The sequence below is a fragment of the Alosa pseudoharengus genome, unplaced genomic scaffold (genome assembly GCF_046254945.1).
Source record: "Alosa pseudoharengus isolate Yale_2024_CS ecotype anadromous, Long Island Sound unplaced genomic scaffold, YU_APseudo_1.1 YU_APseudo_1.1_scf_20, whole genome shotgun sequence".
Classification (NCBI taxonomy): Eukaryota; Metazoa; Chordata; class Actinopteri; order Clupeiformes; family Clupeidae; genus Alosa; species Alosa pseudoharengus.
Window position 1 is genome coordinate 7,810,337 of NW_027468664.1, and position 19,143 is coordinate 7,829,479.

Sequence of the window (19,143 nt, forward strand, 5' to 3'; positions counted from 1 at the left end):
ACGCCGGTCATTATGGGGAAAATAAGTCCCGACAGGGCGAACCGGACCCCGATGCGCCAGCGGTAAAAAGTAAAGCTGTATAAACACTGATATGACATCTGTTCTGGAAGCTACTTGGTATTAACGTCTGGTTGTCAAGGAGATTGTCTGTGTCTAGGAACAGCTGTCATAGTTTTCAATGCCCACTATTAGGTTCAGTGAACTTGGAAAAGCTCATTTTACTAAATTGTGGTGTTATTTTACTAGATTGTGTTCTAAATTGAATAAATTGTGTGCACCTCTAGCTAAATAGTGTGCTCAGTTTACTAAATTGTGCTCTCGTTTTATTTTTTGTAAAATGAGCACACTATTTACTAAGACGTGTGCATGAATTAGTAAAACACAACATACTAAATTGTGTACAAAATCTAGTAAAATGAGACCACAATTTAGAAAATAGGCGCACATTCTTTCAAAATGCAAAAATATCTTGCAATGAAACTGTTAAGACAGTGGCTCTGTAAAGTTCTAAATCTATGCATTGATTCTGTTAAACACTTTTGCAGTCTTTTGCTACTTTGTGTGTAAGGACATGACTGTGTAAGGATACAGTGCATCTGCAAGTCATCATGAACTGTATTCATGCTACTATTTCAAAATTAAGACATCTTAAAATCTGGTTTACTTGTTTAAATTATTTTTTGTATTATTAAAATGCAAAGTATGCCTTGATTTGAGTTATGTGTATTTTAAAACTAATGGAAGTCTGAGTTTAATATCAACTTCAGGTTGTTTCTTTTACTAAACCAAATATGCTACATTTATATTTAAATCCATTAAATTACACAGACTGAGGGTCTCTCCTCCTTGTGCGTTGCACTGCATTTCATGATGTCTCAGGTTCTCAGTTAAGAGAACGCACTTCCAGCTCCGATTGGCCAATTGCAGAGTGCCACTAGGCGCTGAAGGTCCTTCGTTCAAACACACCCACCAGTTACTCCAGCGCTGGATGCTGCCTGTCATTTCATGCAGGATATGGACGTGGATGCCTCTCGCTCTCTTCTCTCCTCGGCACATTGGCTACAGCTGGCCGCTCTCATGCCGCCCCAATGAACCCCCAACCTCACGGCTCGTCTAGCATACAATGGATTAACAGGAAAGACATGAGTATCCGTTCTGAGGACAGCATAAGCCTGTGCCAGAGGGCTCTGCAGATAGTTACAGAGCTCTGCCTCGCTGGTCATGTTGACCGCGAGAAATGCTCTGACATATTCCCGTTGGAGAGCACCATACCAGGTAAAGGAAGTGCAGGTAAATTGGATTAAATTACTGTTATCCTTTCGCTCTGGTCGGGGCGTTCTTTTACAGGGCTGTCTGCTTAACGGAACGATGGCAACTTGAAAAGTCGTAGTAAACTTGTTTTGAACAACTTTCTCATGAATTCGTCTAAAGTGTGCGAAACCTCTGTAAAAATGTTGGCTTTATTTAGCAAAATCTTCGTCTACTACTCTCCCTTCCGTGTGCTGTAGGCTACCCTACCAAATTCGCGCGCAGATGCGTCTTGCCACCTGTGGCTGTCAGGCATTTGGCAACAGGTTGCAGCATCATGTGCTGCAAGGATTACTTCAACCTATGTAAACTGGGGTGCATTTCACGTTTCACATAGCGTCTCATGTTCGGTGATGTGATTTGTTTAAGCTGTAGGCTATTTTTACTGTGTGTAGAAGACGAGACATTTCCGAGCTTTTATAATGAAAGCAATTGCTGAGTCAGCAAGTCATATAGTTTGAAATCAATCTTAATGAGTGCTGATGGTTATTCAATTGTATGCTGTATAATGATTTGAATAAACGTTGTCAGGAAATTGAAGGATGGGTTACTTTCGTTTTTTCGTTGTTTACGGCATTGTGAATCGCATTAATTAACTCAGTAAGTTTTTGGTCTATAGATTTTGTCCTCAACTTCAACGACCTCTTTACCTATGATAGACGGCGGAAATTTTTAAGTAATTTCACGGATTCATTGTAGGAAAGCTATTCCGTAACATCATCGGAACAGTAGGATTTTCCCAGCACGTTTCAGAAGACACGTACTGTATTCGTATCAAAATACTTATAGGCCTATGCCATTCCAGATCTTTCTAAACGTTTCACGATTGCTTAATTCAGCTGCTGCCTTTACTCCCATGATGTTAAAAGAGAATGCCTCATTATGAAAAACTAGAAAAGCTCTTGGATGAGGTTAACAATTCCTTAATAGCCCACTTATTTATTTTTAATTTACGGTATGTGTGTCCAGGAGTGGAATGAATGGCTACCTCTGCTTTGCTGAACTAATTTGTTTTCAGCCTCCCCTTTCTTATGCCTTGCTTCTCTGTTCTTTCTCCCTTCTCTATCTTTCATGTATGTTTGTCATGTCTGTTGATGATCGCATTTTCTGTTTCCTGTCCATTCTCTTGTCGGTGGTCTGTCTGTCTGTCTCTCCTTTTCTAAATTTGCCTGCGACTGCCATTTCACACATGCAATCTGTCCCCCCTGCTACACATCTCACCCAACCCCTTGGTGTGTGTCCCCTTCAATTCTCCTCCACTTTCGTCTCCACCACCCCCCCAGACATCTCTGTCAGTCTCCTTGCTGTTGTCGTGGGTTTCTGTGGTCTCGCCCTGTTGGTAGTTTCTCTCTTTGTCTTTTGGAAGCTGTGCTGGCCCATCTGGAGGAGCAAGGCCCTGTCATCCCATGTGGAGAACTGTGCCCAGGGTGCACTCCCTGAAGCGCCTCCGCACATGACCTCCTTGCCTCAGCCTCCCGCCGCGGAGACGAAGGTGGTGCTGGCAGGCAGGCAGCCATCGCCGCAGCCGCCGCAGAAACAGCATGACGAGGACGAGTGGAAGCGGAAAGTTCCAGAAGTGAAGGTCAACGGCCGGAGCTCGGTGAAGCTGCTCGAGGCGGCCATGAAGATCAGTCAGACCTCACCAGACATTCCAGCGGAGGTGCAACAGGCTCTGCACGAGCACCTGACCAAGCAGGCTAAGATCCAGAGACAGACCACAGAGCCTACCTCCTCCTCCAGGTACCCCTTTCTCTTCTCTGCCCCTACCTCAACCCCCACCTCATTCACTCTTTCTTATAGCCCTCTTGCCCATATAACCAACCGCCAAAGGCCACTAGTAAGTTCTGGACTGTTTTGGTTTGTGTCACCATTTGTACAGTATGTTATAGAGAGAACATGGGGCTGATCACTCTTGCATTTATAGATGATCCTGATGAAGATGTCTGTTAGTACGTATATTTCATTTCTAAGATATATAACAGAACTATCTATATAGTATATAACGAGCCACCCAGCCTCCTGTTTGAATAAGCCACTTTGGTTTGATCACACAAAGCTGCCTGAGGGAAGAAAATCCCTGTCACATATGATGAGGATTCCATGATATGTCTGGCCATGGCGTATCTCCAGCCTTCACTGTGATCAGAACTTCCAGCTTTCACTGCCTTGATAATAGTATCTCTTCTCCTCATTTATGGAGATTGAATTTCATTTTGATAAGAGTGTTGGCTCTCAGTGGGTAACAGGCTATAAGTGGGTGACACAGTAGGCTATAAGTGGTGCCAAATGATTCCTTTTTATTACTTTTACATTAAATTCTAAGAAAACCATCTCAAAGCATGTTGTTTTTTCACATAGGAAAGCATTATGTGATGCTTTATACAGAACAATGGTACTAGGAGTGGATAGAAAATGAATGCTTATGTAACAAGAGCTTAACAGATCAATTTGCTCATTAGTAAGAATGTTACAAAAAGAAAATTACACACAATTGCTTTGGCTCGAGTCTATCTGCTTATAGAAGTGTTTCTCCTAGTGGTTGGAGGAGAAAGAAATGGGAGTAACTGGACAGTGCAGGGCACTGGTCAAGACTGGTTGCCATTGATACTGGTGGAAGTGTGACAGCACACCCCCTCGCCCAGGCACTTCGGAGCCCTGCAATCAGTCGTGGCCCCACCCCCTTCACTAGGGGCGTGTGAGTCATGCTACCATGGCGACGGCTGTAAACGACCCCGGCAATTAAACAATCAACTCCTCTTCTCTTTTGTCTCTGGTGGCACTGCTTTTTAAAGTGATTGTGCACCAGCTGCAATTAGCCCCAGCTCATTGTGGAGCTGGCAGGGGTTAGGGGACTGGGGGGGGACGGGGGGGGGGCGGTAGGAGGGACACAGGCCCTGCTTAAGCCACACGTGGCAGCTGCACTCCATCTCCTGACTGTGGCCTGCTCCGACTGACTGGCTGCTGTGTTGTCATTAGCACTTTGACCGTTTTAACGAATGAGGAGTCGAGATAAATTACATGGCGCTGAGGGACTTGAAAAGGGCGCCCATGGCTGCTAAAGGTCAGATCTAAAGAGCGGTTTGACTGGCTGTAGTGACGAGGTGGTTGTGCGCAGGGTGGGGACGCCCATGCGCTCCTGGTTGGACACTCTTGCATCACTGTTTTTCAATAACCTGGCTTACTCATCCAACTTCATTCATGAGAAATGAAAGTTGGTATTCATATATGCATGTCTTAGCCTACGTCGTGCCTTTTTCAAAACTTTGGAATCAGTCAGTCTTTTTTTGGAATGAATTAAAACATGCTTAATACAGAGACGGTTGATAAAGTTCTAAAGGATCTTTGCTTAATCATTCAGTTAATCAGTGTTGCCTAGTAACGGGGACGCTGGTGTCTCCATTTTTTTTAATATTGTCTTAGTCTAATAATATTTGCTTATGGTGGCTGATAATGCTGTAACTCCATTGGACTGAAGAGCTAAGTCTTGGATAGCTCTGTGATAGAGCCATCTATTCGCTGACTGTCGCGCAAGCTGCAATTACAGCATCTGGTCAAAGAAATGGCTACGGTTGCGGTAGGCCTACTGTGTGGGAGATCCGTGTACCACAAGTCCACCAAGCTGCAGCTGACCCAACACTGAGTTGCCACGCTATAACTACTGCCTAGCGTCTGGATTGAGAGGTTGCTCATGAACTCTGGACTGGTAGCAAACCATGAGAGATCTGACTGGCACTGTTGGAGGTCCACCGAGTTGCTGATCTGCAAGTTGAATTTGCACCATCTGCTCAGAGAGGTCACTTCACGACTTTACTTCAGACTGATCTGTGCTTCCAGGGCTCTTCAGACGGCCAGCAAGGCTATGGGGGTGGTCTGTACAATGACATCATACTAAGCACTGTTCACACCAGTCACCACCATTGCCCATGGACATTTCAGCTGGTTTTTAAACCAATTAACTAATTTAACTTATGTCTGTCCTGTCTTACCTTGTCAAGCACTGTGTGTGGCACTCTGTGCACGAAAACTGCACTATATAGATAAACACTTACTTGGGTAGCCTACTTACTTACTTGCTAATTTTAGTTCACATTTCCTGGACAGTCATCTCCCTATTTGACATGTTGAATTTTCTTGGCAGCTCTGAAAAGATTGTTTGTATCTGTGCGGGACAAGCGAGTGAGCAGAATACTATTCTCAGTGTGAACAGCCTACACTGCTGACTTGGCTCTGCAGTGGCAGTGGTTGTGGGTTGCCAGGATTGCCAGGATCACTAAGTTGGTAGACATCCGGTCGGAGCATGTGTGTGGACCTGAGGAAGCCTGCTCTGATTTGAAAGAGCATTTGTGTATGGATTGCTGCTGTCATGTCTTTGAATTACTGTGGGTTGCGACGGCAATTTGTTGGGCTGCTCTGAGTAAGTGTTCATGGCTGCGGTGATGGGGTAATTAGGATCATGGCCTACACGCTGTGTGAGGGATTTTGCTGCTGCCTCTCCTTCCTACCAGTGTCGCAGTCAGAGCACACCTTTCCCTGGTCACATTCAGTTGACTCCTTGTCTTCCTTTCTAACAGTTTTTGTTGCTGCTGTCGTTGAGTTGTTTGCTTGTTTTTGTTTTTGTTTTTGTTTTTTTCTTAATTTACAAAAATGTCCCCAAATTGCCAAGAATAATGAACACAAAGCATGATGCCACTTTTAAAAAGCTGGCAAAGCAGAATTCCAAATGCTAACTGTCTACAAAATATTACATCTGTCTGATGGGGCATTTAATGGTAATGGAGTTAATGGGCCACCAGTGTGAATTATAATAATTTTATGGCTTTTTGTTTTATATTGAGCTTTAATTGGGAGCAAAGACAGTTTAATTAGTGGCACATTAGGTGTACTGATGTGGGCAATGAAGATGGGGGAAAGCAAGTGATTCATGCATTCAGGTTTTTTTTTACGATAGGCAGTGGGAGAGGAGATTAAGTATGGAACACCAACAGATCAATTCTGTTTGTATCGATTTTGCTGCACAGCTAGATTGACTACCACTGCTCACACGGTCAAAAATCTCTGCTTAATCCTCACTCGGGAGATTTTTTATAGCCTCTGCTAAGACGATAACAGAATGTCTGTTGAACCAGTAACCCGTGGCAATTCTTTCAAGTAGAGAGGAAGATGTTTGCACACACAGAGACACTTTTATGCATAAACATTTGTCCTTTAGGCAGGGCAAGAAACTAGAAAGCTGGAGATTTTAAGCCTTAGCTGACAGGCATTAAAACATATGAATAATATTTAGGATCTTAAAACTCACACTTGTGGGGACGAGCTGAGGTGTCACGGTAGGTGTTTCATGACAAGTTAAGAGACATCTTAATCCACCATGCTGGCTGGCCCTTGAGCACACCCACTGTAAGCCTTTTAACATCATTATCATTTCAAATATATAAACAGCTTATAGCTCTACAAGGATACATTAGAGGTACTGTAGGCCATGTTGTGGTGTTAGTAAGTTTCACTTACAGTATATTAAACACGTGAAATTCTTTACAAACATTTTAAGGGTCCAGGTAAATTAAATTAGGTAATTTGCATGAGGCAAATTAGCCTGCGCCTTAAACTACTAGACCAACTGTCTCGTATTAAGAATTTTTTTTATGTCTACTTAGCAATTCAATTGGCAGAAGTGCCCACACCAAATTAACTGCATTTTTTTTGAGTTAGTGAAAGTACACAAAACCTTTTCCCAGATTTTACTTGTTAAAGTATACAGATTATTTGAGAGCTACATTTCTTAGCTGCTGTATAGTGAAATGTAATGTACTGTTGTGAAGTGTAACAGGCAGTCCAAAGTGAGGAGTGAGAGGACTGTACAAACTAATCCTCTGGGCTTACAGGAAAGATAGTTGCCCAGAGCCAATGCAACAAGGAGAAATTGGATGACAATATACTTTTTTTTTTTTTTTTTGCTTTTTACGTTTACCTGAAAGGCTACTCTACAGTGTTATGCAATTATACCCTCCACACATAAAATGTTCTGATTGTAAATTCATTGCATAACATACAAAAACATATTTTGTTTTGGTTCTGTATTTTGAATGTACAACCCCAATTGCATTGTTGCCGTGGATTTATCATTTGTACAATGAAGAATGCTGTCAGATTGTTGTGATCTTCTTCTTGGGAATAGGTGCTAGTTGCTAGGAGACACCAATGAGAAGTAAAGAGCCATGGTCTGCTCAAAGGATGGAAGTCATTATCAGCTGTGGGAAATGGGCTGAGAAACTGTGATCCAGTCATAGCTGTGGTTTGTCTGAATAACACATGGCACAAGGCTGTCTGTAGGCCCACTCTTTTGGCAAGGTCAAACAAGTGCTGAGTCAAGTCAGTCAACTGACTGTATTTTATCCTATGAAGTGAGAGCTCATTGTCAGTTGTTTTGCTACTGAATTGTTTATGTGGTCAATACTTTATATGGTGGCTAAATGACGCATGATCTGATGTTTCAGCCCACATGTTGATAAGCTCATTGTAGGCAAGGCATATCAGTCACTGAGAAATAAACTTCCTCTTCCATCTGACAGGCACAATTCCTTCCGCCGTCATCTTCCACGACAAATGAATGTGACTAGTGTTGACTTTAGTATGGACACTCTGCCCATGCGGCAGTCTTCAACCACAAGCATTGGGCGGATAAAGCCAGAGCTTTATAAGCAGAAGTCTGTGGACTCAGAAGAGGGCAACAAAGTGCCAGTGGAGACCTGCGGCAAGCTGAGCTTTGCCCTGCGCTACGACTACGAAGAACAGGCCTTGGAGGTGCGCATCCTTAAAGCCTTGGAGTTACCAGCAAAGGACTTCACAGGAACCTCGGACCCATACGTGAAGATCTACCTGCTGCCCGAGCGCAAGAAGAAGTTTCAGACCCGCGTCCACCGCAAGAACCTAAACCCCGTGTTCGACGAGACCTTCCGCTTCCCAGTCGAGTACGACCAGCTGTGCAACCGAAAGCTCCACTTCAGTGTGTATGACTTTGACCGTTTCACCAGTCACGACATGATCGGCGAAGTGGTGGTGGACAACCTCTTCGAGCTGTCAGACCTCTCCAGGGAGGCAGTGGTCTGGAAGGACATTCTTGCTGCCACTACAGTAAGTGTGACTGTGACGGGATGTGTTTATTTGTGTGTGTGTGTGTCTGTGTGTGTGTGTGTGTGTGTGTGTGTGTGTGTGTACATGTTTTTTTAACATGTTTGTCTGTGTCTGGATTCCTTGAGCATCACCACATGAACCCTTAAGCTAAGTGTGTTTGAATCACTGTGTTGGTTGTATTTGTTTTTTTCCTGCGGTCAAAAGGCACTTCTCAGGTACTCAGGGCTCATAAGTAAGAGAAATCAAACAAACAGCCAAGCTCTTTGAGGGCCCACCTGCAGGGCTCCATTGAGGTGTTTAATCCTCTCACTAGTTGCGAGGGTGTACGTGCTTCCAAAGTGACTCACCCTAGAGTATCGAGGCACCCACACACCTTTCCAAAATCTGCATCAGCGAGGCTGCGGTGCCAAAAAAGGCTGAAGGCTCAAGCATGGTGCTTCCCACATTTATCAAAAAACTGAATGGAGAATTTTGTGCAGCAGAAAAATGCCACCTGCAACAAATTGGTATAAATTCCTCACTTAGCTCTGTTACACCATAGTCTCATTTGTAGTCATTGCTCTTCCGCAGAGTTTATATAACAACTGGATTTGATATATTCCAAATCTAAAGGTATTTGTGCAAACCACCTGTAAATGAGCTGCTCTTGTTTTGTCTTTTTCATCTTTATGTAAGGTGTATTAAGTATGTTTCTTTATTTGATTTACAGTAAGCTTGAACAACTGTCTGTTACGCTTTGTTAATGCTTTGTCCATTATGCTTTGTCTGTTACGCTTTGTCTGTGGTGAGTGACTGGAGCATGCAGACTCCAAAAAGTTCATCTGACACTTCTGTTGTCACCAAAGGCTGTCATTGTTATCATGTGTCTGTCAGTCCTGTTGTGTCCCATCTCGTTGTGTGTTTTGTCTCACTATTGTTATGGTGATGGTTATGGTGTGTATTTGCCTCCTTTCATCTTGTTCATGTGCCACTTGTGTCTGGGGCTTTGTTGCTGGAGGCTTTTTTGACTACTTTGAGTTTGAGCTGTATTGGGTTTCTAGCTGTGAGCCGAGTCAAGTCTAATCGAGGTGAATCAGTGAGACATTGAGCCTATATTGTATGTTTCACCACTGCTCTAATGCATTCAGAATGCATCCACACATCCTATTTCTTAGAATTTAAAATAACTAGTCCATTCAGTGGTGAAATAAAGAAACACATCACAGATGTCTTTAGTCATACTATTTACCAATCACACTTTACAACCATATTTTCTGTAAACATATAAGGTGCAAGGCACTGCGTGACCCTGGCGTTTAAATGTTTATCCCAGCTGTTGCTAGTCTCAAACTGCTTAATCACACTCCCCAAAATAAGTCTAATGGCTTCAGTTGATTATAGTCTAGCACTGCCATGCACGTCCAGCTGCGTCCTCCGCACAACCCTGTACTTATGCGTGGGGTTATTTTTATTCAGAAGGCCCAGTGTTGCCTCACGTCTCCTCACATCATTCAGCCTGTGCGATTTCAGCATGAATAGTAGGGTGAAAGTAATTGTAGGTGAATAATTACTTAATATTAATCTTAGACTGGCGAACTTCAGGAAAAACTCAGGAATCAGGTTTATTCTGTTACAAGCAGAGAGAGTACAAAAAAAGGTCTATGTAGGCCTAGCCCAGGCCAGGCCTAGGTTGGCCTGAAGCCAACTATTCTCTTCCGCTCTACATCCTTAGTCCAAGTCTAGAAAATCTGATCTCACAAACATTGCAGTTTAGTTACTTTTAAATGGTTTAAACAAAGAACAAAGTGGCACCAAGAACAAGCCCACTTGATTGGTTCTACAGTTGGTATCAGACACACCTACTCACACCCACTTCACACCTATGCATTCTTGTCAGAATAGCATGAGGAGAGATATCTTATATATCAGAAATATCACTTATAGAATGTTCCAAACATTCTCACAATCACATCATTACAATCCTTGTAATGAGACTATCAAAATGATACCAGACATGAATACATTTACATTTCATGATACATGGATACATTATATCAAGGAAGCATCCTTTGTCTTGTGTAAGTGATAGGCCTTAAACCAGCACATTAGCATTCCATTGGGGGAGGGGATAGTGTCTTTGTTTAAAACCAAGATGGGTTACATGGCTAACTAAAAGTAGTCTTGAAGTTAAATTATTATCCATTTTAACCATACATTTTATTGCTATCAATTCCCCCTTTTCAAGTCTGAATGACTTGAAGTTCAAAATAAGATTCCATAACATGAGCCTTCTTGAACAATTTTACAAAATTTTTTTTTTATAAAGTCCATAATCAGTCCATAATCAATGTAAGTGTGTGCGTGAGCAAGGAAAGCAGCGTTCAGCATACATCCCTTCTTGCGTTTCTCTTCCGTTGAAGAAGGGTCCTCTTATGAAACTTGAATGTGTCTGCATTGTTTCAGTGTAAGTGTATGCGAGTGCAAAGGGTGTGCATGCAGGCCGCGTTCGGCGTGCACCCTTGTGTCAGTCCAAACAGTCCATGAACAATGGGCCATGAGTGTCTTTGATGATGCGGAGTGCGATGCTGCTTTCGGCACCCCCTTTCGTTGCTTTCAGTCAGTCCGGTTTTGTTGCTTCCAGAGTCATGGCAGTTGGTTCTGCCACTGGTTCCGTTGGACCTGTGGTTCCTGAGCCTCGTCCAGTTTCGTCTCATGACATGGCCTAGCCCCGACCGCTGCTGCTGGCTGTACCTGAGCCCAGGGCAGAGTTGTCTGGTCCATCAATCTCGTCCAGTGGCATGGCCTGGTCTCCACGGCTGCTGCTCTGGCGTGGTAGCTGAGCCTGGTTGGTGGAGCCATTCGCCATCTTGAAAGGATCTTCTTGAGATGTTTGCGTAGTGGTAGTCGAAGACAAAGGCATGTCACACCTCCCTTTGTCCCTTCTGGCATGAAAGAGATTCTGGAGAGTGGATTCACAACAACTTTGAGAGACATTAGCATGAGTGTAAACAGAGTCAAACAGTGTCTCGTGAATGCAGATTCACAAGTCAACAACAGTATGCTAATGTATTCAGTTTCTCAATTGGAGACAGTCACACCTACAGCATGGGTCTTCTAACATAGCAGGGCTATTTATCTCCAAACAGAGACTACACATTTGCATCTATTGGCAAAAGGCCAATATAAAGAAAATAAATAAACTTTGGTTAAGTTTAGATGTTTAAAAGAAAAATAATCCACAGACTCACGTGGGTAGGGTACCCCTGCATGTCTTTTAAAGAGATTTTGCATTAGAAGTGAGGGTCAGTAAAACAAAACAGTAGGCATTTAAAAAATGACCATTTGAGCAATAAAACCAGTAAACTTAGATGGTATTTCAATTCAATACCATCTATCTCCCCCTTTTTATAGTTTCTTAACTATAACAAAAAAAATACAAACTAAAAACAAATAAAAGGTAATTTCAAACAGAAAGAAACTCAAGTTGTGGGTATGAATCCATTCAATTGAACATTTGCCCACATCAAACAAGGCGTAAACATGTAGCAAACATTTCCCATTGGCATACAAGCAAAAATAAAAAAAAATATGTCTTAACATGTTAAACCCAAAAGATGTCCCTCAAATGAAAGAAAGAAAATGGTTGAAATCAACAATGGTTTCCCATTATCACTCCTCTTAGGTTCATATCTCCCCAGTGAAGTTCCTTTTGTGTCCATGGGGGAGAAGCTGGGGGGTTGGTTATAGAATACAGTGCTGCTAGAACAAAGGCAGTGAGATAAGATAGCAAAAGGTGTGAAAACTTTTGACCCAAGAAAACAAAGGACTTGAAACAAAAAATGGAAACAAACACATATAACGAAATAAACAAATTTCACACACACAGGGCCGGCCCACACGCGCATTCATTCATACTGGACACACAGACACACACAGCTCCATGGAGCTGGAGGACAACTTTAAACGGGCTGCAGGAAGAATTTCCTGCTTAAAAGAACAAAAGAAGTTTAGTCAAGCCTTTTCAGTTAGCTCATATTAGCTCACAAAGACATCTAGACGCCCCTAGCGGCAGCTAGTTAGCTCAGGCGTACTTAAAAGAGGCCTAACCATGCTCTCTTGAGGTTATGCTGTTTGAGCTTATGCTGTTTGCACACTTGAAAAAGATTACGACAAAAATCCTGGATTCATCATCTGAGTGTAGATGTAGCCTAAAACAAAACACCACATCTACTCAAAAACAAAACAAGACTAGTGTTAGCTTGGATTCTAGCCGCTCATACGCTCTTGGTGATAAAAACAAAAAGGGCAGCACCAAGTTCTGTCTAATATTCTGTTTTGGTAGTGAAGGAATAAAATGTTCTGTAAACACAAAGGGGCATAAGCTACGTAGCTTGTTAGGACATGATGTCCCTAAAACCCGCGAAAAATAGATTGCACACGAACCACCGTGTTTAATACTGAGCTGCCTAGCACACTCGCTAATCTATTTACTCCTTATATCCAATAAAGAGGCACCATTGGACTTCAATCCAACACATATATAGACGCTTTACAAAATATGGATTAATTCGTCTTGTGCGACGTTTTGCCAAAATCGGGGAAGCACAAATTTATGTCCACTATTAAATTACGGTTTTGCCAAAATATTGCCAAAATCGGGGAAGCACAATTTTGTGTCCACTATTAAGTTACGGTTTTGCCAAAATGTCTACTCACTCAGAATGCCTTTTCCGATATCTTACCGCCCATTCCAAACTGTGGTTAGTAGGAACCGCCCGGATTTACAGATCCACCTTCGTTCATCACCAAAGAAGAAATGCAGATAAAAAGCGTCCTTAACTTGGGAGCTGTCACCAGAGCGATGAGAAAAAGAAAGAAAAAAAAAAACTGCGGCGTCTTAGAATCAGCGACAAAAGTATATTATCTCGGTGGAACCTCCATGAAAGTAATTGTAGGTGAATAATTACTTAATATTAATCTTAGACTGGCGAACTTCAGGAAAAACTCAGGAATCAGGTTTATTCTGTTACAAGCAGAGAGAGTACAAAAAAAGGTCTATGTAGGCCTAGCCCAGGCCAGGCCTAGGTTGGCCTGAAGCCAACTATTCTCTTCCGCTCTACATCCTTAGTCCAAGTCTAGAAAATCTGATCTCACAAACATTGCAGTTTAGTTACTTTTAAATGGTTTAAACAAAGAACAAAGTGGCACCAAGAACAAGCCCACTTGATTGGTTCTACAGTTGGTATCAGACACACCTACTCACACCCACTTCACACCTATGCATTCTTGTCAGAATAGCATGAGGAGAGATATCTTATATATCAGAAATATCACTTATAGAATGTTCCAAACATTCTCACAATCACATCATTACAATCCTTGTAATGAGACTATCAAAATGATACCAGACATGAATACATTTACATTTCATGATACATGGATACATTATATCAAGGAAGCATCCTTTGTCTTGTGTAAGTGATAGGCCTTAAACCAGCACATTAGCATTCCATTGGGGGAGGGGATAGTGTCTTTGTTTAAAACCAAGATGGGTTACATGGCTAACTAAAAGTAGTCTTGAAGTTAAATTATTATCCATTTTAACCATACATTTTATTGCTATCAAGGGCGATGGGGAAAAAAAAGAAGAAATCTCTGGCTTGCCCCATCTGGTTAGGACTATTTTGAGGTGGGGACTTGTGAGCATGCCCTTTGGCTCCGTGAGTCACAGGTTCATACCATGGCTGAGATGAACAGTGACATGTGGAGAAGACTTGTGGTGGATTACAGAGGGAGGGTCGGTAGGAAGTGGACATTTTTTCTTTTGCTGTTATGTTGTTAGAAGAGGGGTCCGTCTAAAGCCAGTATCGATCATTCACAAGAAGGAGAATTCATGAATGTTAATGTAAAAGGTGAATTCCCAGACTCACACCAAACAAAGTGTTGCTTTCAGTCCACATAAAGGATATTCAAATTCCCACCTTACATAACTGATTAAACAACTCAAGACATCTAACCTAATACTTGATTTAAGGGCAAATTTACAGTGTGTCTGTTATTACCAACGCCTACTAATCAATATTGGTTTAAACATTATGAGCAATCTGGCTCTGAGCCAGTGCTCTCAACTGGTGCTCTGTGCTCTGTGTTGCCAGTAATATCAATCATACTGTGCACTGACTGAGTGCTTCTGGCAGTCAGTTGATTTTTATTTGCACCTGCACTGACGTTCAGTTTCTTCTTTGAGTTGAATTACCCCCCCCCCCCTTCTCTCTCTGTGTGTGTGTGTGTTTCTCTGTGTCTCTGTGCCTCTGTGTGTGTGTGTGTGTGTGTGTGTGTGTGTGTGTGTGTGTGTGTGTGTGTGTGTGTGTGTGTGTGTGTGTGTGTGTGTTTCTGTGTGTGTGTGTGTGTGGGACATGGGTCAATATGTTCCTGCTATTCTATCACCTTCTTAGCCAGACAGAAATTGTTGCCTATCAGTAGCAGGCTAATGCAGAGAGACGTTAAGAGTAGATCGACAAAATGCAATGTTTTTATTATTGTAGATCAGTTAAGGGTGTGTACCACTGCATTTCTCCCGTGTCACTTAGAAAATTGCACTGCATCAGTGATACCTGAACATGAAGCCACTGTGTGTGTCACTGGCAGAATAAGAAACATGTTTGATTTTCCCTCAGCAGGACCTATAACAACGAGGACCAACCTTTTTCTGCAGACAGCTCTTTACATTGCAAGTGCAAGTCTGTTTCCAATAACCTTTATGTATCTTTGCAGGAAAGTGTGGACTTGGGAGAGATTATGTTCTCTCTCTGCTACCTACCCACAGCTGGCAGAGTGACCCTTACCGTCATCAAGTGCCGGAACCTGAAAGCCATGGACATTACTGGCTCCTCGGGTGAATATATTGCACCATAAACGTAAAATGGCATTGTAATTATGGAATGTCTTTGCCTAATGGCTTGACAGAGGCTTAATCGCCATACCAGCAAAGAATCTCTTCTGAGAATTAAGTTTTAAAATACATCGAATTTCATTTTGCGAAGGCAATTGGGTGGCTGTTCCAAGATGCTATGTAGCTCTATAGAGACATGGCGAAATCATTTGGCTGCAGCTTTGTTGAGGTTCCTTTGCATGATTGCACATAAAGGATAATAGCCATGTGTTCCAAGATTTCCTATATTGGTGTCATTCATTCCGGTTGTACAGATGGCATCTTCTTTATGAAATATTTCCATTTGATATCCTGGTAGTATATCATACTCTTTTCTGAAATATTCATTCATTCATATTCTACGATTGGTTTATCTGCAGACCCTTATGTGAAAGTGTCCCTCATATGTGATGGCCGAAGGCTAAAGAAGAGGAAGACCACAACCAAGAAGAGCACCCTCAATCCAGTGTACAATGAAGCCATCATCTTTGACATCCCCCCTGAAAATGTGGAGCAAGTCAGCTTGTCAATCATGGTGATGGATTATGACCGGTGAGTCCTTTGGCTTGGGTTTTAGAGAGAAGATATATTGACAGAGGCAGGCGTCAGGTCTGGCAAAAATGGTATGACACTAAAAGCTACTGGAGATTGATATGATGCAAACAGTTTGGAGAATATCCTTAGCCTGGGTGCCATTCCAAGCAACAGCGCCTGGTCTATCACGTCATCTGAGCACGCTTAGATTAGGCTTATGTTTGAAACAAAAACGCTGTGGCTAGAAGGATACATGGCTTTTAAGACGCCATATGGAAAATGCATATTATTTAATGAGGTTTTATCACTGAAAACGATTATTTCTGAAAACTTTGGCTAAAGTTGAGATGTGGGAAAACTCGTGGTTTCACTTTCATTAAGGGAAAACAGCGCTGTTGCATTGCGACATGTTCCCTCGTTTGTTGGAAATCTCTGATTGACCTCCTGTTCGAGGGATTTGCGACAGCCTTTCCCAGCTGTTTAACATGTTTGTAGCATATCAGTGTTCAACAGAATTATTTTTAAAAATCTCTTAGATTTCGCTAATGAGTGTTGTAGGCAAGGAGTTATTGACGGCACTAACTTTTACAAAAGACCAGAAAACAATGTTAAGGGATTTGTGGAGAAGAAGGATGGTTTGTGTGTTTTCTTCCTACACCTCACGGTAAGCTATTTTGTTGCTCTGATTGGTTAGGTCTATCCAATTGAGTGCAGAGGCATTCCCCCCCTGTATCGGTTGAAACACGCCCTATAATTATGTCCCAATGGAGCAGTATCAGACTCATATTCTGACTAGAATTGAGTATGACTACGTAAGGCTAGAATATCCTACCAATTGTCAATCAATAAGTCAAATACTCATATTCAGTTGTTGTGGTTAACAAAACAGACAGAGCTTCTTATACTCCCTCTTACAACATGTTTATAAATAAGCTAATACCAGGACAAATCCTTGAAGTGAAGTCACGATGAAAAGTTATAATCCTTTACATTACATACTTGATTGAGAATGCTAATTTCGAGTTGATGCTGAGATTTTGTTGTTTTACTTTCTTCACAACTCCTATGCAAAAATCAGTTCATCTTGGCCACTTATGTAAATGTTTTTGAATGGCCCCATAATTGACTGCAGTTAGCGGCTTGGCATAATTATTTAATCACGCATTGAAAAAGTGCATAGGGGATGATTTAGTACTATGTGCACTCAGTCTGACTTTGTGAGGGTTGTCATTTTCTCTTAGCCTTTTTCCTTCCATTAACTCCCTTGTCCTTCAGTTTATTCACAACAAAGTCGTCCCCTTAGAATTATAGGGTTCTATCTACGTTCTGAGTAGTTCTGAGATATTGAGCTTCAAAGTCTTAGAATTCCATAGACTTATACTGATAAGTGGAACAAACCTCTTCAGATATAATGTCCAAAAATGTATACAACTACAAGAAACACCTCACCTCATCTTCTTAAGGTGTCACAGAATAAGAATATGTAAATAACTCAATTTTGACAAAAATGTCAGATAGAACCTTGTGCATCAGGGGTGATCACAATTTTGTGTAGACACTTGAAATCGATCAATTCTCAAAGTCACATCCTGTGTTGCCTCTCTGAACAGAGTGGGCCACAATGAAGTGATTGGCGTGTGCCGAACGGGGCCTGACGCAGAGGGTCTGGGCCGTGACCACTGGAATGAGATGCTCGCTTACCCACGCAAGCCCATCACACACTGGCATGCCCTGGGAGAGGTACCGGAGAGTTCCTTTTTCCTGAAAGTAAGGGGAGGTATATACCCAAATCGCAGAGGTCTTCCAGGGCTCTCACGATGCTTTGCTGCAAATACACATTGATTGGTGACACCTGCTACTCCACCTGCCAGCACATTCACAGCTGCCTGAAGGCAATCAACAGGAAATCCTGTTAAAGCCATTGAACAAATAGCCTGACTGCGAGGTTGTATTTTTGTGAATATGAAACGGCGAACATGAAATAAGGGAAGAATAACTGGAAAAATGAAGACAATAAGTGTTCTGTGAGCAGCTGATTATCTTTTGAGGGTTTAGGGATAAGAAAGGTTTAGTTTAGTGAGAATTTAGTAATTTTATGCCAGTTTCACCAATATCAGTGGCATGTTGTAATTACTGAAAATGCCTTTGCATACATAAAAAATACATGTATACGTAAGTATATGTTTCACACAAGACAGAAAGATCATAGTAATGATGCCATCACAAGCAAGCACTGAAATACAAAGCAGGACTGAAAAGGAAAGCGTTTTGCAGCCAAACAGAGAGAACTGGAAAATCCCCTGATGATTTGAATGACAAAGTGGTGCTGCATGATCACATGCAGAGATTTTGTTGGTGCCAAACAAACCAGCCACTGAGAAATTGTGAGTATGAGATCACATAAGACCCTTCTTTGGGTTGTATTCTGTATTTTAACAGAAAGAGGAACAGTTTTCCCAAAAGATTCTGTCATTTCTAAATCAAATTCCAATTTCCAATTGGTATGAATACAAAAGATGAGATGCATCCCTCAACGATGTGCACCACAATATCACTGTGCCTTGCATGCAAAATACGGCCAGAGTTTTAGCAAGGGACTCTGCTGCCAGCATTCCATGCATCACATGGAATTGCACAACAGTAATGCCTGATCAAATCAATATACTGATAGATAATCAATATACATATACCGTAGCTGAATATAGATTGTTGAACTGTCTGTGGCTATGCTCTATTTTAACATATTTAGACATCTGGGATGGGAAGAGAGAAGATAGCCTTGCAAACTGTCTTTCTAAATGAGCATGGTTTTAACTATGTTTTGTTTTGGTCTTTTTTGGTCTTCCAGTGGCCAGGAAGAGCGACGAGCTTTGAAAGTCAGGGCTCCTGTCCTTCTCCCAAGCCTCCTCAAACTCCGTAGGCTGTCTGACGTAATCACTGAGATCACCCAACTTGGTAGTTTGTGACTCACCGCTTGGCGGTGAGTCCACCCGGCTATGATGAAGGAGCCGCTCGCTTTCTCACCTTTCTCAGAAATCACGCTTTCATTTGTCCAGATGAGTCATGACATGTAAGGCTTTATCCACCTTATTCAGTCCTACCAATTCTCAGAGGTTCACCGTTGTTTTTGTCTTCTGACTTCCCGTTGACGCAATCACTTACACTGCATGAGTCAGTGGTGGGCCATGAGTCGGCTGGGTGACCAGCTCATAAAAAGCAAAGTGTAGTCTCAAGGAAACAGACCCACATTAACCAACGCA

At 42.1% G+C, this 19,143-nt stretch overlaps 1 protein-coding gene across 5 annotated transcripts; it reads left to right on the plus strand.

The window, feature by feature from the left end:
- Positions 1-1,127: 1,127 nt before the first annotated feature.
- Positions 1,128-18,803, plus strand: syt10 (synaptotagmin X). Of its 5 annotated transcripts, none has more exons than XM_076296414.1 (8): positions 1,128-1,290; positions 2,592-2,803; positions 2,858-3,048; positions 7,878-8,439; positions 15,193-15,313; positions 15,730-15,901; positions 17,494-17,623; positions 18,732-18,803. In XM_076296414.1, the coding sequence occupies exons 1-8, from the start codon at positions 1,143-1,145 to the stop codon at positions 18,801-18,803; spliced, it is 1,608 nt and encodes a 535-aa protein (XP_076152529.1). In that variant the 5' UTR covers positions 1,128-1,142. The 5 variants fall into 5 exon arrangements, with proteins under 5 accessions (XP_076152529.1, XP_076152527.1, XP_076152525.1 ...); XM_076296412.1 differs by having other exon boundaries at positions 2,592-2,800; positions 17,494-17,650; XM_076296415.1 differs by having other exon boundaries at positions 1,143-1,290; positions 2,592-2,726; positions 2,814-3,048.
- Positions 18,804-19,143: the final 340 nt, after the last annotated feature.

Excerpts from the sequence above, each read along its gene's own strand:
- syt10 (XM_076296413.1), top strand. The coding sequence starts at position 1,143 with ATGAGTATCCGTTCTGAGGACAGCATAAGCCTGTGCCAGAGGGCTCTG. Across the intron at positions 15,314-15,729 it reads GGACATTACTGGCTCCTCGG|ACCCTTATGTGAAAGTGTCC; the intron begins GTGAATATATTG and ends GTTTATCTGCAG. Across the intron at positions 15,902-17,493 it reads ATGGTGATGGATTATGACCG|AGTGGGCCACAATGAAGTGA; the intron begins GTGAGTCCTTTG and ends CTCTCTGAACAG.